Source organism: Physeter macrocephalus, chromosome 4, assembly GCF_002837175.3.
Source record: "Physeter macrocephalus isolate SW-GA chromosome 4, ASM283717v5, whole genome shotgun sequence".
Taxonomy (NCBI): domain Eukaryota; kingdom Metazoa; phylum Chordata; class Mammalia; order Artiodactyla; family Physeteridae; genus Physeter; species Physeter macrocephalus.
In genome coordinates this window covers 134,796,362-134,822,087 of record NC_041217.1, presented here as the reverse complement: position 1 = coordinate 134,822,087, position 25,726 = coordinate 134,796,362, and the positions used below count along the sequence as shown (strand labels likewise).

The window sequence follows — 25,726 nt, the reverse complement described above, 5'->3', positions numbered from 1 at the left end:
GCTCAGTTTTCCTTCAGTTGTATTTTTAATGAATGGAAACTAGGTTTCCATTTCTTGTTTCAGATTTCACAGGGTGTTGGGAGAAGAGGAAGGCCACCATTTTCCAACCATTTCTTCATGACTTTTATTTCAACTAAAGAGATTGGCACTAGCAACTACTGCAGCTATTTAACTTGGCAAAATCTCATTAAAGATGGATGGGATGGGGGTGGGGTGGAAGGGAGGTCTAAGGGAGGGGATGTATGTATACGTATAGCTGATTCACTCTGTTGAACAGCAGAAACTAACACAACACTGTAAAGCAATTATACTCCAGTCAAAACAAACAAACAAAAAAAAAAACCCCTGCTTCATTACTGACATTGAAGTTACCAGCAAGACAGAGAGAGTTACTATCTGTCTGACTTTCTCTCTTCATATATATATATGACACAACACACCTGCCCATCATGACAGTCCATTTTTCCAATATTACAGTTATCACATAATAATTATCTATTCACATGTCTATCTTCCTATATTAACAGCTGAAACTTAGGATCTCCAGTGCTGATATTGAACCATATAAAACAGCAATATTTAATGGTCTCTTCAGAAAGCTAAAACGTTATTTTTCTTTTAACTGCAGTTGATGCAATAGTATAAATACAAGTTGAGAGACAAGGTTCAAGTGTCTTTAAAATTCCTGGTGGTCTCTAAGATCCAATAAAGGTTGGTCAGATAAATCCAAATACCTTCATTGTCATTATGCTATTATAAGAGGCAGGTTAGCAAAGTGGTTAAAGAGCGCAGACTCTGAAGTCAGATTGACAGAGGGTTCAAATGCAGGATCCAGAACTTACTAGCTGTGTAACTTTGGGCAAGTTACACCTTGCACCTCAGCTTCCTTGTCCATAAAAAAAGAGATAATTATAGTTACTACTTCATAGAGTTATTGTGAGAATTTACTGAGTTAATATAAAAAAGTGCTTAGAAAAGTGCCTGGCACTAGTAAGCACCACATAAACGTTATTTTTTTTAAACATTATAATTTTTGAACACCTCATTGATATCAGATAAGTACACCATTTGCTTTAAACACATTATCTGTAATCTTCATAAGAACCTGCAAATAGGTGTCATCTCCAATTTATAGCTGAGGACACTAAGTGTGAATTTAAGTAACTTGCCCAGTTTAAGTAGAGGTGGGATTCAAATTTGACTCCACAATCTATGTACCATCCATGCACAAGACTCCAGCTGAAAACCAGATTGTCATTTATTCATCTGTTAATTTTTTGTCATTTGTGAAGACATCTAAATGAAATTCAAGAAAAAGCAACTTGCTTTAACGAAGTCTGCTAAAGATAATGGGTAGTGAGAGATGAAAAAACAAAAATCGAAACGTGTGCAAATCCTAATTATTTGAACTACAATGACATCTTCCACTTCTGCAAATCCAGATTCTGTGGTTAGGTAATTAAATCGCTATGACTCTCAATTATGGGGGAGTGTGTCAGTCACCTCTGCTCAGTTTCCAATTCATTCATCTTGCGGTGCTTCTGTTCCAGCTGTTCCTGAAGTTCTTCAATACGTTCGTTCTCAGTACCTTCCTGCTGTAATCGAAGCATCTTATTTTCATGTTGCAGTCGAATAAACACCTCCCTGATGTTAAAAAGCAATTAAAAAAAATTTTTTTTAAGTATAAGAGTTTTTAAAATTCTTTGCTTTTTAAAAAAGAAAATTCCTGTCAACTCGATAGTTGTCATTTTGAAACGTTACCAAAGCTTCTGAAAGTTCTTAAGAAAAGACTGTGCATTGTAGGACTATGTCTCAAAAAAACAAATGGTCAGTTTTTAAAGGTACAGGTACAAGATTATATGTCAATAAATGTTTATTATGTAAATCCCTAAGAGATGTAGAATTATTTTACTTTGATAATTTAGAAACTATTCACACTAAAGGTAATATATAGCACATCCTTAGAAAACATATAAATAAAAAGCAGTAGATTTAAGAAACTACAGTTTCCTTAAAATTTTTAAGTATACTTTTATGATAATGACAGTCATATGAGTGTCTCTGGACTTTTTGTTTTTAGAAAAAATTTTTATTAAAGGTTTACATACATGTTTTTAAAAATGCAAATGATAGGAACAGTATTAAATAAAAAAGTAATGCTTCCTACCTGCTGCCCTCCTAAATTCCATTCCCCAAAAGCAACTAATTTCAATTAATCACAATATTTGTTCTTCTGAATGCCAGCACCATCACTTTAAAAAATGGCTATTTTTAAATGATTAGTATCACTGGATATTACTAACTAAAAAGTGCAAGTTAGTTTCTAGCCCAGCATGTGAGGAGCTCTATCTTAACAGCAAAAAACTGATAAAATTGAAAATCAACAACTTTATAAACATTATGCAAAGTGAAAGAAGTCACTCACAAAAGGACGCATATTGTATGATTCCATGTATATGAAATGTCCACAACAAGCAAATTCATAGAGACAGAGTAGATTACTGGTTGCCTGGAGCTGGCGATGGAGGGGAGGCAGGAATGGGGAATGACTGCTAATAGGTACAGGGTATCTTTTGTGAAGGATGAAAATGTTCTAAAACTAGATAGTGATGATGGTTATACAACTCTGTGATTACACTAAAAACCACTGAACTGTATATTTGTAAATGGGTGAATTATATCTCAATAAAGCTGTTTAAATAAAGAGTAGAATTAGAAGTAATTAACATATAAAACTGTTGCCACAGAAAAGGAAAAGACAATTTTATACCAGATTAGTCAAATACCTAGAAGTAAACATAGCGGTAAAATACCAAAATAAAAGTTAGGTCAAGAGGAACCTCTAAAATTTGTATTTTATTTAACTCCAGCTTAATCCTCCTGCAATTGACAGCTCCTCTCCTATTTTTTTCACCAGTGTGGATCTGAATGCCAAGTATTAAAAAGGTTTTCCATAGTGTTTAAAAGAGGAAATTTCTGTCCACTCAATAGCTGTCATTTTAAAGTGTTACCAAAGAGATTAAGGATAAAAAAAATAAGTTCAACACAATAAAGGCTGTATTATAAAAACCAGAATATGTTATTCAGCTAGTAAGTGAAATTTTATTTCTGATAAATTTCTAAGCTTCCATAGTAGCAATAACAATCTGATTTAGAAAGCATAAGCATGAGACAAAGTAATTTTCAAGCCCTATGACTCGTAAAATGGAAAATGTTAAAGGCTTAGAAATTTACAAAAGGAAGAAGAAATCACGTTTCTAATATTAAGTATGGGTTATCAATTAATAAAAACAAGTTTACCTATATTCCACTGGCATAATCTCAGCAGCAAGATTCTCATAGCTTTTTGTAGCAGATGAATCTAAACATCAGTAACAAAAAAATAGATTAACATTTCAGTATATCTACCATTAAAAAAACCTTTTCTAAATGCAACAAAATTCACCTGTTTGGTTTAGGTGATCCTGTTGTACTTGTGAACATCGAAGCTCTTCATTTGTTTCTTTCAGAGTATCAAGTTGTTCTATTAGTCTCTAAAAAAGAATTGTTTACATAAGCAAAATATTTAATTCTGCCCACAGGCAATTTAACTTATGCTTAAAATAATTTATCTTAATTTAATTTGCTAATTGTTCCTTACTTAATTAAAAATGACCATGTTTTAGTTTTAGTGCTCAGGGGTAATTTCTCTTGTATAAATCACATAAATAATAGACTTTATACAACACAAAGCTTGTGATTTTCCCCATTAGATAGTTTATCTTTGAACCAAATGAATGTAATTATGCAAGAAAGCACAAATATGCAACTGTAGAGTTATAAAAAGTACATGGACTTTGGAGGCAAATAGATCGTGCCCTGAATTCAGTTTCACTATTTCCAGCTATACTATCCAAGGCAAGTTTTTGACTCTTTGGCTTTAGATCTTTATCATCAAAATGAGAATACTGATTCATAAGCCCCTGCAAAGGTGTCTGAGTAGTGAATGAGATAGTTTGTCTAATATCTAGACTATAGTCTGGTGTGTAAAAGATGCTGGAGACTTGTTATTTCCTTGTATTACTCTAAGTAGCATACTGGACGTATGAATTTGTGGAAAAAACATTATTTTCTAGGGATAGCATGCTAGGACTTCATATCATTGGCTATTCTGACCCAGCTCATATGACCCAGCAATACCATTCCTAGGTATATACTCAAGAAATGAAGGGACTTCCCTGGTGGTCCAGTGGTTGAAAATCTGTCTTGCAATGCAGGGGACGCCAGTTCAATCCCTGGTCGGGGAACTAAGATCCCACGTGCCGCACAACAACTAAGCCCGCGTGCCACAACTAGAGAGCCTGTGTGCTCTGGAGCCTGCACACCACAACTAGAGAGAAGCCCACACACTGCAACTAGAGAGAAGCCTGAGCACTACAGTGAAGATCCCGCATGCTGCAAGGAAAGATCCCATGTGCTGCAACTAAGACCCAATGCAGCCAAAAAATAAATATTAAAAAAAAAGAAAGAAAACATACGTCCACATAAAAACTTGTACATAAATGTTCATAACCACATTATTCATTTAATAGGCAAAAAGTGGAAACAACCCAATGTCCAAAAACTGATAAACAGATACATAAAATGTGGTATATCCATACAATGGATTATTATTCAGCAATAAAAATGAATGAAGTACTGACACATGCTACAACATGGTTGAACCTTGAAAGCATTAAGCTAAATGAAGGAATCCAGTCACAAAAACCACAAAGTGTATGATTATATATTCATATATATATAATATTCATATATTATATATATATTATATTCATATATTATATTCATATAATCTATAGAGACAGCAAGTAGATTAATGGTTGCTAAGGCTGAGGGAAGGGGGGCCAGAATGCAGAGTAACTGCTAATGGGCACATGGTCTCTTTTTGGAGTGATGACAGTGTTCTAAAATTTGATTGTGATAATGGTTTCACACCCTGTGAATACACTAAACACCATTGGACTATACCTTTTAAATGGGTGAAATTTATGGTATATAAATTATATCCTAATAAAGCTGTTAAAAAATTGCATCTATGGTCCTTGCTCTCAAGGAGCTGACCGTCTAGAGCTGGAAAACATGCACTGAGACATGACCTAGGCTCTGTGACTTAATCTTCCCATATGAAGGAAACTTACAAAACCGCATAAAGAATGTCTACAAGACTTTCTTTTATATCACCAATTTCAATTTGGAGAAAGACAGAACTGATTACATCACTTCCATTCTTAAAACAGCAAGGATAGTATTAAAAACTAAAATAAGACATACATATTATATATCAATTATATTTATGCTTACCTCTTTTTCCTTAAGTAAAGCTTCGTGTTTTTCTTCAAGCCGCTTCATTTCAAATGCTAGTGTGTCCGCCCTTTTGGATTCAGAGGAAAGTTTAACGTGAAGATCCTGAACCTTTTATCGGAAACAAAAGTAAAAAATAAGAGTATATAATATTGATAGCTTTTCAGAATTCAATAAATGAGAAACTGGAAATAAAATTTATAGTAAGATTATAGTCTAATTCTAAATATTTGTGGACTCTCTGGGCTTGGTCCTAGGTTGCGGCGACATGGCTAAACCCATCGAGAAGGTTGGAATTGTGGGTAAATACGGGACCCGTTATGGTGCCTCCCTCAGGAAAATGGTGAAGAAAACTGAAATCAGCCAGCATGCCAAGTACACTTGCTCCTTCTGTGGCAAAACCAAGATGAAGAGATGAGCTGTGGGCATTTGGCACTGTGGTTCCTGCATGAAAACGGTAGCTGGTGGTGCCTAGACCTACAATACCACTTCTGCTGTCACAGTAAAGTCTGCCATCAGAGGACTGAAGGACCAGTAAAGCACAACCATTTGAAATGTTGCTAGCCTATAAAAATGGGTCAATTTATGTAGCAAAAAAAAAATATTTGTGGAAATGGTATGTAGATAAGAATAAACATAAGTTTTAAAATACACAAATAATAACTTAGCAAAAAAAAAAATCAGCCTTCTACCCTGTTTATCTAGGTTGTTTGATAAATAGCAGAAGAGAATATTTTAGGTTATAACTCCATTCTCTAGGCATTTATCACTGGTTACCAGAAATACTAATAAAACAATAAAAATGTCCAAAAAATATACAAGCTCAGAAGCCAACAAAAATGTAAAAGACTTAGATAACTCAAAGTTGAACTCTTTCAATTTTACTGATTTAAAAAATCAAGATATTTCCTTACCTGTCTCTTGTATGTTTCTAACTGTGTACGTGCTGCATTTGCCTTCTTTAATTCTTCTTCTAAGCTGACTGTATTATGCATATACATCATGTTTGTTTCCTGTAAAGTTTTCACCTGCTTGCGAAGGTCATTCAGATCTTGTAGCTTCTGACGATATATCTCAACTGTTGACTCCAGTTTATTTGCTTTATCAGAGGTAGCTCTATAATAACAAAGACTAAACATTACTGTGTAAAAACTAGTAAGTACATAACAATGTACAGAATAACAATGTTATTCTGGCTGTAAAATGAGTCTTCCCAGTGAACTATCAATTGGTTAAAAAAAAATGAGAGGGACAAAGAAAAGAAATCATAAACTTTGCGAGAACTTTGGAGACAGACTCAGGCCTAAAACTGTCTAAAGTTCAACCCTTCTGTTATAAACTCATCAAAATAAAAATGCTTCAAATTTGACAAACTGAATTATCAAACTATTTTATATATCAGAAAAATGTATAAAAAAAGAATGGTTTTCTAAATATAATTGAACAATTCTGAGCTGCTCTGTAGCTTACAGGCCAATTGTGCTTTGTGCATAATATTTAACGTAGTTTTGCGCTAAGTATATGATATACTAGGGAAGTTGACTCAACTTATAATTTGTTTAGCAAAGCACTTCTCTTTAGAGTTGTGCTTACCTGACAACTGGGCTAGAGCAAAAATAAATAAATAAACCAAACCACTTCAATAACACATGCAAGTTCAAATTAATGGTTATAAAGATTTTGTTTAAAATAAGGACAGCTTTTAATAAGCTGTGCAAGAAAATGGCTGATTAAGAAAATTTAACAGAAAATATAAAAATCATGTGGATAGACTACTTGCTTCGGTAACATTTTACAGGCAAAAAACTAAATATAAATTTTATATTGTCAAAGACTATAAGACAAACCTGAGATAACCTTGAAATAAATGCTAGGATTCTTATCTATATTTTATCAAATGTCAAAATATGGTTTGTGACTGCATTTCCTTACACAAAAATTTCACAAGATATACTAGTAAGCACAAGAAGGTCAAGCCAAACGTATCTAAAAGTAACTCAGCTTACAAATTTTTAAGAAAAAGGTATCATTTTCTTAAATGAGAAATAAGAAAAAGGTTTATGAAACTGTCCTAACAAGAATCAAATATTATCCTTAAATGCTCCATAACTAGCAACAAGCATAAAAGAAGTAAAGACTAGGAGGCTGGATAAAAACTGATCAATCCTTGATACATAGGGAAAACTCTAAGAATCCCTGATTAAAATATGGAATACTGAAATGACTAAGAAATAACTTAGAAGTGACATAATTACATTTAGACATGCCATACCTAAGAACATCTATTTCATCTTTCAGGGCTCTTGTTTCCTCAGCAAGACTAGTCAATTCATCATTCCTATGTTGAAATTCAATTAATTGCTTTTCAAGTTCTTCACAGTGAACACGGTAATCATCTTTTGCAGCTTCGAGCCTTGCATAAGGAAAACAAGTATTTATAATGCAATTTCCATTATTTGTTTTCTTACTGAGATATGAGCTTAGCAAAACTTACTTCTAAAATGTTTTTTTGGATTCTGCATTCAAAAGAAGAAAAACTAAAGGAATAAGGTACTTTTCAGCTCTTGGTTTTAAAACAGACTTGAGAAGCAAATGATGTTCAGAATTTTCATTTTTACTTCTAAAACACTGAGCTTGGTTTTCTAGTTCAAACAGGAATTTTAATTTCAAAAGATGAAGAGAAAATGTATATATTAAAGTTATCCAAAAATATACACAGCGTGCAAAGTAGTAAAATATTAACTCTAAGTATAGACTATGATAAAGAATAAATACTTCAAAGCCTAGAGCAACAACAAAAACTAAAATGACAATGCAGTAATTAAAATATTAAAAAATTATTTAATCAACTGAAAATAATGCAAAAAAGGAAGAAAAATAAACCCAAGACTAGATATAACAAAAATAGAAAATTGATAGACCTAAATACAGCCATGTCAAAAATTACATAAAAGTCAAATGGACTGAACATACCAATTAAAAAGGCAGAGACTATCAGACTGGATAAAAAAAGCAAGGCTCAAATATATTTTAGTTACAAGAAACATTTTAAATATAAAGACACAATATATTAAAAGTAAGAAGATGAAAAAAAGTACCATGCAAACAGTAAGCAAAGAAAGCTGGGGTGGTTATATTAACATCAAAAAAAATTTTTAAGACAAAAAGTATTACCAAAGATAAAGAGAGACAGTTCATAATTATAAAAGGGTCAATTTATCAGAAAGACATATCATAAAGGTATATATAAGTAAAAACAGAATTTTAAAATAAAGCAAAAACCGACAGAATCAGAGATCCACAAATCGATAATTATTGTCGAAAATTTTAACATCAGTCTCCCAATAAATGATAGAACTAAACAAAAATGTCAGTAAAAATACAGAAAAGATCTGAATAACACTATTAACCAGTTTGATAAAATTAATATTTATGTTACAGGTCAGTCAAAAAAACAGAACACACATTCTTTGCAAGTACACATGGAACACTCACCACAATACAACATATGATGAGCAATAAAATAAGTATCATAAATATTAAAAGATTGATGTCTCATGGAATATGTTCTCTAACCACAAGGAAATTAAACAGAAATCAGTCACAAAATGAAGTCTGGAGAAAAGCCTTAAATATTTAGAAATTAAACAACACATTTCTAAATAATCCCCGAGTCAAAGAAGAAATCACAAGGGAAATTAGAAAATATTTCAAACTGAATAATAATAGAAACACAATCAATCAAACTTTTGGGACCCAGCTAAATCAGTGCTTAGAGGAAAACTTACAGCTTTAAAGGCTAATTTTAGAAATGAAGAAAGGCTTAAAATCAATCATCTAACTTGAAGAGGCTATAAAAAGAAGGGCAAATTAAATCCAAAGGAAGTAAAATAAATAAAGAACAGAGATCTAAAACTTACAATATGGAAAGTTAATAAAGGATGTTTGAAAAGATTAATAAAATTGATGAACCTCTAGCAAGAGTGACCAAGAAAAATGAGAGAAAACACAAATTACCAGTATCAGGAATGAAAAAGGAAATACCACTACAGCTCCTACAGTCACTAAAGGGACAATAAATAGAATATTATGAACAACTTTATGCCAATAAATTCAACAACTTAAATCAAATAAACATATACCTTGAAAAAAACAATTTAGCAAACTGACATAAGATGAAACTGAAAATCTGAAAAGCCCTATGACCATTACAGAAATTACATGTGCCATTAAAAGCCCTTTCACAAAGAAAACCACAGATCCAATTGTTTTACTGATAAATTCTATCAAATACTGAAGGAAAAAATAGTATCATTCTTACATAAACTCTTTCAGAAAATAGAGGAGGAGAGAATACTTCCTAATTATTCTATGAGACTAGCAAAACTCCGATAACAAAACCTGAAAGACATTACAAGAGAAAAAAGTTACAGACCAATATCTATTATAAAGACAGGCACAAAAATACTTTCAACATATTAGCAAACCAAATCCAGTCATATGTATATAAGATAATAAAATATGAACAATTGGTTTTCCCTGGAATACAAGATTTTTTAACATTCAAAAATTAATCATATTAAAAGAGTGAAAAATAAAAACCAAACCATCTTCTCAAGATGCAGAAAAGTCATTTGACAAAAAATCAACACCAATTAATGATAAAACTTGTAGCAAGGCAGAAATAAAGGGGGAACTCCTTCAATCTGATAAAAAGCAAATTTAAAAACTCTACAGCTAGCTTCATAATTGACAGTACTTAATTGAACATTTTCTCCTAAGACCCAGAACAAAGCAAGATGTTTGCTCTTGCTCAAAACAAAGAAGATAAATACAAGGCAGAAATAATACAAGGAAGAGGTAAAGCTCTATTAATAGACAAGGTGACTGTAGATTCCTTAGAATGTTCTACTACAATAAACAACTAGAAGAATCAGTAAGGGAATTAAGAAACTTTGCAAGACAGAAGGGTTTCAAAATACAAGACACAAGTTTCAAGATACAAGATAAAAGTTTCAATATACAAAGATCAATTGTATATCTATATATTAGCAGTAACTTTTCAGAATAATGTTTTAATTGTGTTTGTAACAGCAAAAAAAATTAAATATTTGGGAATAGAATTAACAGAAGACACACATAAACTATGATGGAAACAACAAAACATTGCTAGAGAAATTAGACTTAAATAGACGAAGATTCTACATTCACAGACAGAAATTCTCAATATGGTTAAGGTATCAATCACATACAATCCAAATCATAATCTCAAAAGGTTGGTTTTTTTTTTTACAGAAACTGACTAAAAAAGCAAAGGATAGAATAGCCAAAACAAATTTTGAGAAGAAAGAACAAAGTTGGAATACTCACACTACCTGATTTTAAATGACTTACTCTAGAGCTATAGTGATCAAAATTGTGTCTTATAGGCATAAAGAAAGAAAAATTGATCAATGGGAAAGAACTGAGTCCAGAAAATGACCCAAATTTTATGGATGTATCATTTTTCACAAAGGTGCCAAAGCAGTTTGAGAGTAAAATAAATTTCTTTTCAGCTGATGATATTGGAACAACTAAATACTCATAAGGAAAATAAAGCTTCACATCCACACCTCACACTAGTTTCAAAAAATCGTTCAAGATGGATCACAGACCTAAGTGTGAAAGTTGAAACTATAAAGATTCTAGAAGAAAACAGTAGAGTGTATTTTCACGACAAGGGAGTAGACAAAGATTTCTTGGACAGTGCACAAAAAGCACTAATCTTAAAAATATTGATAAATCAGACTTCATCTAAGTTAAGAACTTTAACTCTTTCAAAGATACCATTTGAAAAATGAAAAGGCAAGCCACAGAATGGATGAAATATTACTACCTGTATATCTAACAAAGATTTTGTATCCAGAATATATATTTTTAAAACTCCTACAACTCAGTAATAAAGACAAAAAACCCAATTTAAAAATGGGCTAACAGTGTGAAGAGACGATTCACAAAGTAAGATATATTGCCAATAAGCACAAGAAAAGGGGCTTACCATATCATTAGTTATCAGGAAAATGCAAATTAAAGCCACAATTCAACACCCTTAACACATCCCCTGGGATAACTAAAATTAAAAAGCCTGATAAAGCCAAGTTATGTTATACAGGCAGAGTAACTAGAGCAACCAGCAGCAAACACTGCTGGTGGGAATGTAAAACAATATGACCACTTTGGGAAATGGTTTGCCAGTATCTTTTAACATTAAACACAGACATAATGTGTAACTCAGCAATACCAGTTCATTCATGTATTTGCCAATGAGAAATGAAAAAATATGTTCACAAAAAGTCTTATACTCCAATGTTCATACCAGCTTTATTCATATTAGCCAAAATCTGGAAACCCAAATGCCCATCTAAAGGAAAATGAATAAGCAAAATGTGTCATAATGAGAAATAATTCCATATAATCGAATACTACTCAGCAATAAAAAAGAATGAACTACTGATATATTCAGCAACATCTGTAAATTTCACAAATATGCTGAGCATAAGAAGCCAGTCACCAAAGAATTCAATTTATAAGAAGTGCTAGATGAGAGAAAACATATCTATGGTGGAAAATAATCGGAAGAGTAATTACTCTCTGGGAGATAGGGACTGACTGGGAAGGGGCATAGGGGAACTTTCTGTAGTGATAGAAATGATCTATCAAACAATAAAAGTGTGAGTTACAAAAATGCATGCATTTGTTAAAACATGCCAAATTGTACTCAGTATTTATTCATTTCACAATATGCAAATGTCATCTTAAAAAAAAAAAGAACTGTAAACGTACTGAAGTCTAGTATTAGTTTGCTTCTTACAGAGGTATGGGTTAACAATTCTTACTTCCTATGTGTTTTGGGATTGAGTAAATGAGAAAATGTACTGAGGAAAATGGAAGCCAGGTTTCTCACGTTGGAGAAGGGAGTTAAAATATGGAAATGGAGAAAATCAGAATGAACCCTGAAGTCACTGGACTAAAATGGAAGATGATAAGATGAACTCATTGTTCACAATTGTAGGTATGAAAATAAATGCAGATATGTGCATATACGCACGTGTGCGAACATGGACTGGTATGAACCTGTGCAAGCATATTTCCTAGCTCTGTACGCCAAGGTGGCTCAGAAGCAATGACAGAAAATTTCATCTGGAGCACAGGTCTTTGTTTCTAAATAACATTCTCCACTAAAAGCAATCAGGGCTTCTTGGAGAAATGGCTGATTCTAGAGTTGAGGAAGAATAAGAAGAGTCTGGAACATTTTGTTGTGCCAGTAAGTAAGAAAATACTCAAAGAAGGATAGCATCATGTTCAAATTGAAAGGTTTCTCAGTGGTCAAATCTGGGACAATTTAAACATCAAAACAAATGATGACAGTAATGGAACTACTGTCCATTGAATATCCATTACTATCAATAAATGGATCCATTTACTAAATGCAATGCATGATCCTGGATTAGATTCTGAACCAAGAAAAAAATTACCTATAAAGGACACTGAAATAGCTGCTGGAATTTGAATATGATCTGTGGATTAGATAATGATATTGTATCAATGACCAATTCACTAATTTTGATCACTATGCTGTAATTTATAAAAGAATATCTTTGTTCTTAGGAAATACATACTGAAGTATATAGGGGTAAAGGGGCATGTCTCCAATTTACTCTCAAATGATTCCAAAAACTAACATGTGTGTGTGTGTGTATATATATATATATATATATATATATATATATATGATTATGTAAAGAGACTGCTAAAGCAAATGAAGAAAACTGTAAAACAACTGTCAAATCTGAATGAAAGGTATAAAGGAGCTCCTTATACTATTCTTGCAACTTTTTTGGTAAGTTTGAAATCATATCAAAATAAAGTAACAACAACAAAAATACATACAGTACAACTGGAGCACCTACTCTCAAGGCCTTATAGTGCAAAGCTCAGTGGTAAGCACATAAGAGTCAATCAATTTTTATTAAAGGTTAGATGTACACTTTTTTTTTAAAGAAGAAATATAAAAGTTGATATGAAAAGCATCTTCTTTAGCTTAAGATTTACATTTTTTTCCATTTATTATCAAGTTCCTTCTCCTATGTAAGAAACTCCCCCTTCTCCCCAGGCTTCAGCAATCACTCCTTTAAACTACTCTTGGACTTGCCTATTGCCTTCATTTGGCCCTTATCACACATTATTTTGAATTGTTTTGTTTTTCACATATGTATCCTACTTGCCAAACTGGACCGTTAGCCCTATGAGGGCAGGAACCACTTAACACCATTCAGTATTTTCAACAGTATTTTTAGGATACTAATCCTAAACATACTTTGTAATGCTTAAAAATTAGTTGTTGATATTATTATTTTTTAGCTACTATTTTAATAAAACTGTATAAAATGATTTCCACTACAAATGTTACCTGAAGTTTTCTTCCTGTAATTGTTCTAGTTGCAACTGTGCATGAAAATACTTTTTTGCAACCATTGTATTTGGATCATCAAAAGAGCCATCCAACTGGTCAAGTTTTTCATTCATCATCTCATTCTCAGAAACCAGTGAATTCTTTTCATCTTGAAGTGCTGTCACCTAAAAAACAAATACACAAAACATAAGCATCAATAGCAAAAACACTTAGAATAAATCTGACCAAGTCATTAAATAGCTTGGTCAAGCAGACTAATTTCTAAGGATCCTTAGAACTCTGGAGTTCTGGGTCTGGGAGATTTGGGTCAGAAGAAATCAACTTTCTTAATACAGAGAAAACAGAGTTAACACATGTAAGACTATCTTTCAAATGTTATGCTTGCTTTAGTTCTGAGAAGAAAATGTTTCTAAGTCTCTAAAATCTCTAAATACCAATGAACTTCAAAAAATTAATTTGTTTCCCTTTTAGGTATAAATTTTTAGCATGCTGGTACCTAGTAAGCCAAAATATACACACATATATACAAAGTTACCATTTTAGGTTCCTGGTAGAAAATTACCAGTTACACATCACGTCTTCAGGCAATAGGCACATTATTTGGTTAATGAATCAGTAACAAAAACCTGAATTGAAATCAACTGCACACTGAAACTATTTAAAATGGATACAAACATGTAACTTTAGAATCACATCAACATCAGTTCTTGATACATTTTTAATTTTACTTACATATTTATGTTAACAAGCATGATTTGCTCTCTGTTTTATTTTTCATTTAAAAACATCTTTAAAAATTTACAGCTAAGGCTGTGACCTTTTATAAGACTAGAAGTTTATGTGTGATTTTATTAAGATTAGTTTGAAAAAAGGTTGACCTCCCATAACTTACAATATATTATTGCACAAGTTTGCTATTTATATTTTCAAAAGGTATAATCAATTCAGTCCAGTTATGGGAATGGGACTACATATTGACACAACAAGCTAATAACAGGAAATTAAAATCAAATTATAGTCTTAAATACAGTGTAGGCAAGTTACAAACACTGTCCTCCAAATGAGGAACACAAACAAAGGCTGGGAAACTGTTCCCAGACAGACTAGGAGGAAACAGTTTCTCTTCCTAAATTCAGTGCATGCATCCATTCTTGTCATGCAAGCAGTCTAGTGACTATGACCTGTCACGTACAATCCTAAGTGTTTGGGATACAAAAAAGAATGAGAGGTTGTGCCCTTTTAAGATCGTTACAGCAGAAATGTAAACAATTACAGGACAGAAAATGTGGTGCTTTGGTGGAAGTATACTATGAGGGGTTGGGGGCCCACAAGGAAAAGAATATCTCGTTCTAGCTTGAAGGTAGGGGCTGTTGTAAAAAGACTGGTAGAGGAGAAACAATACCCTGTCTTCAAACTGGGTACGAATCCCCTGAAGAAGGGAGAGGAGCATGGGCAAACTTAGTTTTCAATACCTAGTGGTTAACCAACCTTGTTCCTACCCATGCTTTACGTTGTGGTTCTAGAGCCACCTTTATCACAGATATGAAGGAGGGGGGTATTAAACATGCGAATTCCTTGGACCCATTCCAGATGGGTGACTTAGAGTGTCCAGTGGTGGTTCTAGGCATCTCTTTTAACAAGATGCCATGGTGATATTTTGTTTAGGTTCACTCTGTACCTGCCTCTGTCCCTTTCTGTTTCTCTCTGTCTCTGTCTCTCTCTGAGCTATTTAAAAGAGACAGAAAGTTCAAAAAGCTAAAAAAGAAAAAAAAAAAAAAGCTCAAAAATAATACTCATATTCTCACATCACTCAGACTTAATATTTTTATAATTGTTTATTTTAAAAATTAAAATATAAAGTAAACTTCTGTAGCTAGAGTCCTCTTTATCACATTGTGCCCAGTCGCACATACTTTCTAGACACCTGAAGTTTGAAAATCACTGCCTCATTTAATTTTATACAATGCTGGATAAAAGTATGCTTTTCTCTAAGATACTAGAAGCAAGAATAACCAGCCTCTGTTACTGCAGTAAGTGAAGCAGTGTTACTGCTGCCAGGTGGTATGAATAATGACTGGGAAAGGCAGGTAAAGAGTGGTTGATAAACCTGTCCTAACTTGCCCCAAGGCCCCATAATCATGTTGGACCAAAACTACGTGAAAGTTTCTCAAAACTTTACATCAAATTCTCATGTGGATTTTTTTTTCTTTCTTTTTTTAAAGTACGCATAATCAGGCCTTACTCCTGACTTAGTGAGTCATAATTTCAGTTGTCCCAGTATCTATAACCATAATTTACACAGAACTCACACAGATCTTTATTTAAATGGATCGAGCTTCATCACCAGATCTTTCACTACAGAATCTCCTCTGTTCTTGCATTCTTTATTCTGATTAAAACATGTTTGCTAACTGGATTGTGTCAATGAGTAGTTTTTTTCCAAGAAGGGGAGTTTGCACCTGCACTCCTCAGTTAATGCTGTTTCCCTGCCTCAGCATTTTGTGGATATTGCTCCTCTATATTCCGGCATGGAAGTTGTAGGGGAGCCTGATTTTCTTATCTTTGTGGGTGATTTACCTTTTCTACTTGACTGACTGAGCTGTTTTTCCTTTACTCTTGAAGTCTGATAGCTTAACTAGGGTAAGGCTTGGTGTTAAACATTATTCACTGATTTGTTTCTATCTAGCTGCAATTTCCTTTTAAATCTTCACTTTGTTGTCCTACCACCTAGTCTATTCTATTGATGTGTTCTTATGAAATTGTAATACTAAATGAAGTGAAAGTTATTTTCTAAGCTTGGCTGTTGTCTTTTACATGCTCTTATCTGTTTTTGGTTTTAGTCTGTAATGTTCACAGAGATGTCATGCTTTGATTCTTTTCATCTAGTTCCTGTTTTGTGGGCAGTCAAGATACCCTGTTTGCTCTGGCATAGTGCTGAAGACTTCCTGGACACCATTTCCACTGTAACCCATGGCCCAGTATGTTCTCCCCTCTGGGTAATAGCTGGGACTGTTTTTTCTCCACCTCTCTATATAGCCTTGTGAATGGTCAGGGAAGATAGTGGTGGGGGGGGGGCATGGGGGCAGCTGAGACAACGGGCAATCTTTTTATAACACCTGGGCTAGGCTCTCACTTCTGAGGTTTAAGTACTTCATACCAGGGTGGTGAGAAGTATACTCCATTCCCATGGAGAAATTCCTCTGGGCATCAGACTGTTTCCCCATTTCAGTGTGTGGCCCTACAGCCTTTGTTCCTATCAGAAAGAGTCAGGCCCTTAGTTTCTTCTTAGCCATCATTTCCACTCTTCCCCAGTCCAAAGAAAATGAAGGACTCATAGTGTGAACTTCCTTCTGATTGGGTAGATTACTGTGAGAAGTCTCAAGATTTTTGTTGATTCCCCTGCATGGGCTGGGGAGGAAGGAAGAACAGCAGGTTCCTGCCATGCAGCGCCTCTGTCAACATCATATGCCTGCTTCTTTCCTTGGTTACTAGCTTTTAATTTAACTTCATTAGGTTATGCCCTTTTGTTTGTTCACCTGCCCTTGGTGAATTTCTTTGCAGCTTATTTTTCTTTTTTGGTTCATTTGGTTGGGTATTCAAAAAGAATTCCCCCCAAATTTTAGAATCACTTTCAAGTGACATATGATTAAAAGTAAACATTTTTCAAAAATAATTTTCCTTATAAAATTGGGGTATGTATCATATACACCTGTGTGAAATTTATATTGTTAAATTAATTATTTTTGTTTTGACTATATGCAGTTTTGATTATATTCATTTCACATGTGTAGCAGATAGTTGAGGGTTGACTCTATTTTGATACTGGAATTAAAATGCCAAAACTTGGGATGTCTACACTTTTCAACTAAAATCAGATCATCACATACCTCCCATCATGTGTTACAAACACTGAAATGTTTTAACACAGAATTTGGTGTTCTTTTTTGAATAAGAATTTCTCAGAAAACTGTACAGAGATCCTACATGAGACTGGTAATACCTGAATGATTCAATCCTCTATTCTTTATATGATGTACTCTGGAGAGAGGATATAATCTTACTTGAAAATAAAACATCCCTGATGCTGTGCACGTCTGTGCGTATATGTGATGATATATATGCAAGGTGAGTGTGGTTAGGGAAGAAAAAAGGAGAAGAGGTAGACGTTCTCATAATTTTGAGACACTAGCTTTGTTCAAATATAAACACTGGCTTTGTTCAAACATAGAGGAGTGATGTTTAAAGATGACGTTAGAAGATCTGGATTCTAGTGCTGTCACTGCCCTACGTAGCTGAGTCACCCTGACCAAGTCACTTCTCGTTCCCTTATATGCAGACCCTAGAACGTTAGAAATATTACCCAGACCTATCACTTTAGATATTTATCTCATCAAGCAAGGATAATGCTACCACAACCTTTCTTCCTTGTTCTCACACTTTTCAGAGAGTCAATTATTTATGTAGCTCATTATTTGAATGAAAAGTGCAATTTACATACAGCATAACATGATGGTACATTTAAATCTTTGTATAATTTTTCGAGACTTATTGCATAATTTTCACATTTGCATTTTCATATAACAATAACAACAATACATGCAAACATATACATAGCCCTTATGCGCCAGGCCCTGCTTTCAGTGCTAAACGTATATTAATTCATTTAAATGTAATTATCACTCTGGGAGATATATACTATTAACACATCATTTCTCAAAAGAGAAATATGAAGTATAGAGAAATTAAGCAATTTGTCTGAGCATATACAACCAGCTAGTAACATAACCAGGTTCTGCATATAGGCAGCCTGGTTTGACAATCTGCTCTCATGACAAGTTTATTTTGCTAACACATTCATATACACATACATGTTAGCAAAACAAACTTGGATCTCAAATTTATTGGGGGTCAAGGCCTTCTAAATATTTCCATAAAGGACCCCACTTAATATTCATACCCTATAGATACTTTAGTTTCCCCTTTTTACAAAACAACAAACTAAGGCGTCATCTAAGCAGTTGAAATTCTGCAATTAGAATGACCCTCTCAATGAAGTAGTTAAGCAAGCAATTCCCAACTCTAAAAGAAAAATTATAAAGTTCATGTTTGAATAGTCAAGCCTATAACAGACCCTTTCAATGGTCCCTCCACGAAATGAAACCCAACCTCCAAAACACTTTACTAATTAATTAATTAAAACAAGACTCTTGTAAATTTAAAGAGGAAATTATTCTTCAATCCATACCTGCATATCTAGTTCTTGGCATCTTTGCCTCAGTTCTTCTTTTTCTGCTAGTGCTTCCTGAAGTTCTTCCAGGGCCCTTTTAAGCTGAAATAGAAAATGTCCTAACTCTTAGTAAATCACATTTTGAAACAAATTGAAAAATATACTTTTATCAAAACACATATATACACTGATGTTGGAAATGCTTTTAAAATTTACCTATTAACAAATAAGTAGTAATATGTTGTTTTTGTGTAAATAATATCAACAGAGTCTCATTAACATTTAAGGCTAAGGTCCCACAGAAATAAAATTTTATGTAAATCTTTGTGAAATATTTAAAACAGAGTATTAGAGGATGAACTGTTTATTTTTTTTATTTTATTTTTTTTTTTGTGGTATGCGGGCCTCCCTCTGTTGTGGCCTCTCCCGTTGCGGAGCACAGGCTCAGCAGCCATGGCTCACCCAGCCGCTCCGCGGCATGTGGGATCCTCCCAGACCAGGGCGCGAACCCGGTTCCCCTGCATCGGCAGGCGGACGCGCAACCACTGCGCCACCAGGGAAGCCCCTGAACTGTTTATTTTTATCACAGAAAAAAATTTAGAGCACAGCATGTTTACATTTAAATAAAATTTTTATAGAAAAAATTTTTTTAATTTGAAATACTTCTTGAGATGGCTGGTGACACTCATGAAAGTCAGATGTCCAAAAATATAACAGGAAAAGCATTTGATGCATTTACCTCTCCTCTTACCCTTCCCCGTATAACCCAGATTGGGTTATACAGAGGAGGAGTGTGCCTTTTCCTCCATGTAAAACAACCATGTAAAACAACCAGGGAAAGAAGCCTTGAGTACAGGACCTTTGAGTTAATTCTTCAATATTAGAGGAAACCAACTGTGACAAAAATCATATTTCCTTATTAGGTAAATTAGAATTCAGCAGAATTTTTAAGTACTATTTAATTATGTAACTATACAGAATGGGCCACATATGTATTAACAAATGTCAGGAAAGTTTAATGCCACTCATCTCTTCAAACATGATCATTAAAAACTCTGGAGATGAACACTACTTGCATTCATGAAGGAATGCATAATAATAGTCAATTAAGATCTTACAGGAGAATAAACTAAATTTCATGGAAGAAAATAATCTTGTATGTGGTCCCCTATGTAAGCCTTTAAGATAGTAATTGACAAAGGAACTCTATCACTGTTTACAACATTTTCCTCACGTACTAAAACACTCACCTGTTGCTCTAATTCTCCAACAGCATCATTTGTAGGAGAGCTCACTATTTCTTTACTCATCAACTAGAATTAAAATAGTAAAATTAAGTACAATAAAGTAAGATTTACACAGTAAAAAATATGTTTACTTGAAAGGACAGTAAAATGCTTTATGTTTAATTTTTCCGTGCCTTAAGTTGATGATCCTTATATGATTCAAATAAAAAATGAACAGAGGTTTAAGCTAAATAACACAATGTTCAAGCATTACATTAGTGAGGACATAAGTAAAATGTGCTTGAAATATTTAGATATATTTAAAATACTAATGTACTGAAAAATTATAATCCAAGTTCTAAATGATGAATTACTAAATAAAACTGAACACATCACATAATAAAAAAATTATTTTTCCATAACATGAATTGGCACTTTAAAAATAGAGCTTTAAATGAGTGATGTGGCAAAATTCCTAATTTGAGAAGTCATTTTAAAAGTAGGAGTTACAATTATATGAAAAAAAAAGGATCCTGTAAAATAACTTTTCTGCATATGAAAGGCAGATTTACGCATAGTGATGTTTTGAATTCAAACCAGCAATGTACACTCAGAGTATACACACTTCTAAAGTCCTAGATGCTGTCTCCCTCTAAGTCATGCCTCTTCCAAACTATGTTTTCCTCACTAACCCTTCAATCAACTTTCCCTCAGGCCTCCTCTTCACTTGACTTCATCTCAGCCTTTTGGTCTGATTTTAAGAATGAACATGCACCGAATGAATTCTGAATCTCTATGGCACAACTTAGATAACTAGACTGGTTTGAATCCAGGTTATCTGGCTCCGAAACCTAATTTTCACTATATTTGCTCACAGTTCTAACATTCTGAAAATGCATATGGGATACATACACACACACACACACTTTAAAATTTCAGAAAAGATTACTCTACCTGGCAGAAAAATAGAGAAGTTATAAAAACTCCTAACTGGGAAGAGGCTGTTTATCCTGCTTAGTTGAAGTTATTTAAAGGAAACTGACAATGTTAATTTAACTTTTAAAATGCAGAGGTACTACACTTGGGCTTGAAGTCCTTATAAGAAATTTTTGGGGAAAACAAAGCAGGGACTACACAACAGCCAAAGATAAGTAAACCTACTACAAAGGGCTCGTTTATACAGCAGTGAAATATACATCCATAAAATCTATGTGAACAGTTTTATATAATTTGGTTTAGGATTTTCATACATATGTGATCATGATATAGCTTACCTCTTGAATAGCAGTCATGACCACATGTTGAACAGACTCTTCCAGTGTCATTATATTTTGAATATGTTCTATGATTAAAAAAAAAAAAATCATATCTGAAAAAACCCTACTCTTTACCCATAGAAATTTAGTCATTCAATTAACAACATAAAAATTCATTCACTACACATAACTTTTTATGCAAGTATATTATTTTACCACAAAAAATATGTCCATTGTAAACAAATAAGCAGAACTGAAAATATTCATAAAAATATCTATAACTGTTTTAAAGAAAATCTCTAATTTTCTGACAAGAAAGAAAAAGAGAAGAAATTGCAGTTAATGTTAAAACAATTATGACAATTTCTTTCCTCTTGTTAAATATTCAGTATTATGAGATGAATTCACATGTACAGGTATACCACAGAGATAGTACCAGTTCAGTTCCAAACCACCCCAATAAAGCGATTATCACAATAAAGTGGAGTCACATGAATTTTTTAGTTTCCCAGTACATATAAAAGTTATATTTACACAATACTGTAGTTTATTGACAATAGCATTATGTCTAAAAAAAAAACAATGTACAAACCTTAATTAAAAAGTACTTTATTGCTAACAAAATGCTAACCATCATCTGAGACTTTAGCATGTGGTAATCCTTTTTACTGGTGGAGGATCTTATCTTAATGTTGATGGCTGCTGACTGAATAGGGTGGTGGTGAAAGCTGGGGTGTCTGTGGCAATTTCTTAAAATAAGACAACAGTGAAGTCTGCCATGTCAATTGACCTTTCCTTTCACAAACAATTTCTCTGTAGCATGCAGTGCTGTTTGATAGCATTTTACCCACAGTAGAACTTCTTTCAGAAATGGAGTCCATCCTCTCAAATTCTGCTGCTGCTTCATCAACTAAGTTTATGTAATTTCTAAATTCTTTATTGTCATTTCAACAATCTTCACAGCATGTTCACCAGGAGCAGATTCCATCGCAAAACCACTTTCTTTGCTCATCCATAAGTGACTCGTCTGTTAACATTTTCTCATGAGATGGCAGCAACTCAGTCATACCTTTAAGCTCCACTTCTAATTCTAGTTCTCTCGCTATTTCTACCACATATCCAGTTACTTCCTCCACTGACGTCTTCAACTGCTTAAAGTCATGTATGAGAGTTAGAATCAGTTTTTTCCAAACTCCTGTTAATGTTGATATTTTGACCTCTTCCCATCAATCACTTATGTTCTTTTTTTTTCCCCTCAAGGGAAACATTCTTTTATTTTTAAAAAGTTTTTATTTTACATTGGAGTATAGTTGAGTTACAATGTTGTGTTCATTTCAGGTGTACAACAAAGTGATTCAGTTATACATACACATATATATCCATTCTTTTTCATATTCTTTTCCGATATAGGTTATTACAGAGTACTGAGTAGAGTTCCCTGTGTTATAGAGTAGGTCTCTGTTGATTATCCATTTCATATATGGTAGTGTGCATATGTTCATCCCAACCTCCTAATTTATCCCTCCCCACCACCTTTCCCCTTTGGTAAACATAAGTTTGTTTCCTAAGTCTGTGAGTCTGTTTCTGTTCTGTAAATAAGTCCATCTGTATCATTTTTTAGATTCCACATATAAGTGATATCATATGGTATTTGTCTTTCTCTGTCTAATTTACTTCACTCAGTATGATAATCTCTAGGTCCATCCATGTTGCTGCAAATGGCATTTTTTCATTCTTTTTTATGGCTGAGTAATATTCCACTGTATATATGTACCACATCTTCTTTATCGATGGACATTTAGGTTGCTTCCATGTCTTGGCTATTGTAAATAGTGCTGCAATGAACACTGGGGTGCATGTACCTATTCAAATTATGGTTTTCTCTGGATATATGCCCAGGAGTGGGATTGCTGGATCAAATCTACTTTTAGTTTTTTTTTTTTTTTTTTTTTTTTTTGCGGTACGTGGGCCTCTCACTGTTGTGGCCTCTCCGTTGCGGAGCACAGGCTCCGGCAGGCTCAGCAGCCATGGCTCACGGGCCCAGCCGCTGGACCGGGGCACGAACCCATATCCCCTGCATCAGCAGGCGGACTCTCAACCACTGCGCCACCAGGGAAGCCCTACTTTTAGTTTTTAGAGGAACCTCCATACTGTTCTCCATGGTGGGTGTGCCAATTTACGTTCCCACCAACAGTGTAGGATGACACAAACAGATGGAAAGATATATCATGTTCTCAGATTGGAAGAATCAATATTGTCAAACTGACTATACTACCCAAGGTAATCTACAGATTCAATGTAATCCCTATCAAAATACCAATGGCATTTTTTTGCAAATCTAGAACAAAAAAGTCTTAAAATTTGTATGGAAACACAAAGACCCCGAATAGCCAAAGCAATCTTGAGAAAGAAGAACAAGCTGGAGGAATCAGGCTCCCTGACTTCAGACTATACTACAAAGCTACAGTAATCAAAATAGTTTGGTATTGGCACAAAAACAGAAATATAGAACAATGGAACAGGATAGAAAGCCCAGAGATAAACCCACACACCTATGGTATATTAATCTATGACAAAGGAGACAAGAATATACAATGAAGAAAAGACAGTCTCTTCAATAAGTGGTGCTGGGAAAACTCGACAGCCACATGTCAAAGAATGAAATTAGAACATTCTCTAACATCACACACAAAAATAAACTCAAAATGGATTAAAGACCTAAATGTAAGACTGGATACTATAAAAACTCTTAGAGGAAAACACAGGCAGGACAATCTTTGACATAAATCACAGCAAGATCTTTTTTGATCCACCTCCTAGAGTAATGAAAATAAAACCAAAAATAAACAAATGGGACCTAATTAAACTTAAAAGCTTTTACATATCAAAGGAAACCATAAACAAAATGAAAAGACAACCCACAGAATGGGAGAAAATATTCGCAAACAATGCAACCGACAGGGGATTAATCTCCAAAATATACATACAGCTCATGTATCTCAATATCAAAAAACCCCAAACAAGCCAATCAAAAAATGGGCAGAAAATCTAAATAGACATTTCTCCAAAGAAGACATACAGATGGCCAAAAAGCACACAAAAAGATGCTCAACATCACTAATTATTAGAGAAATGCAAATCAAAACCACATTGAGTATCACCTCACACTAGTCAGAATGGCCATCATCAAAAAGCCTACAAACAATAAATACTGGAGAGGGTGTGGAGAAAAGGGAACCCTCTTATCATCTATGTTCTTAATGGCATCTACAATAGTAAATCTTTTCCAGAAAGTTTTCAATGTACTTTGAAAATCAGATCCATCAGAGGAATCACTATTTATGGCAGTTATAGCCTTACAAAATGTATTTCTTAAATAGCAAGACTTAAAAGTCAAAATTACTTCTTGATCCATGGGTTGCAGAATAGATGTTTTGTTAGCAGGTATAAAAACAACATTAATTTTGTTGAACATCTCCATCAAAGCTCTTGAGTGACCAGGTGCTTTGTCAATGGCAGTAATGTTTGAAAGGAATGCTTTTTTTTTTAATGAGAAGTAGGTCTCAACAGTGGGCTTAAAATAGTCAGTAAACCATGTTGTAAACAGATGTGCTGTCACCCAGCCTTTGTTGTTCCATTTTTAACACAGGCAGATTAGATTTAGCATACTTCTTAAGGTCCTAGGATTTCCAGAATGATAAATGAGCACAGGCTTCAACTCTGTCACCATCTACATTAGCAAGAGAGTCAGCCTGTCCTTCAAAGCCAGGCATTGACTTTTCCCAGCTACCTATGAAAGTCCTAGATGGCATCTTCTTCCAATAAAAGGCTGTTTTGTCTACACTGAAAATATGTTGTTTAATATAGTGGCCTTCAATTAATTATCTTAGCTACATCTTCTAGATAACTTGCTGTAGCTTCTAAATCAGTACCTGCTGCTTCACCTTGTACTTTTATGTTCTGGAGATGGCTTTCCTTAAACCTCATGACCAACCTCTGCTAGCTTCAAACTTTTCTTCTGCAGTGTCCTCATCTCTCTCAGCCTTCACAAGATTGAAGTCAGAGTCTTGCTCTAGATTAGGCTTCGGCTGAAGGGAATGTTGTGGCTGGTTTGATCTTCTATCCAGACCACTAAAATGTTCTCCCTATAGACAATAAGACTGTTTCGCTTTCATATCATTAGTGTGTTCACTGAAGCAGCACTTTTTTTTTTTTTTTTTTTTTT

At 33.8% G+C, this 25,726-nt stretch overlaps 1 protein-coding gene and 1 pseudogene across 4 annotated transcripts in view; one reads left to right on the top strand and one right to left on the bottom strand.

Annotated features, from left to right (window-relative positions):
• The window catches only part of HOOK1 (hook microtubule tethering protein 1), a 64,002-nt gene that overhangs the window by 16,192 nt on the left and 22,084 nt on the right, over positions 1 to 25,726 (bottom strand). For all 4 annotated transcript variants that reach the window (XM_007106142.3, XM_055084589.1, XM_028489345.2 and 1 more), the window contains exons 6-15: positions 21,520 to 21,587; positions 20,270 to 20,332; positions 19,038 to 19,121; positions 13,790 to 13,956; positions 7,613 to 7,753; positions 6,255 to 6,456; positions 5,341 to 5,451; positions 3,446 to 3,533; positions 3,301 to 3,361; positions 1,504 to 1,644 (exon numbers count right to left, since the gene is read on the bottom strand). In XM_007106142.3, coding sequence (XP_007106204.2) covers positions 1,504 to 1,644; positions 3,301 to 3,361; positions 3,446 to 3,533; positions 5,341 to 5,451; positions 6,255 to 6,456; positions 7,613 to 7,753; positions 13,790 to 13,956; positions 19,038 to 19,121; positions 20,270 to 20,332; positions 21,520 to 21,587 — 1,126 coding nt within the window. The remainder of the gene's footprint in view (positions 1 to 1,503; positions 1,645 to 3,300; positions 3,362 to 3,445; positions 3,534 to 5,340; positions 5,452 to 6,254; positions 6,457 to 7,612; positions 7,754 to 13,789; positions 13,957 to 19,037; positions 19,122 to 20,269; positions 20,333 to 21,519; positions 21,588 to 25,726) is intronic.
• Positions 5,609 to 5,964, top strand: LOC112063884 (60S ribosomal protein L37a-like; annotated as a pseudogene).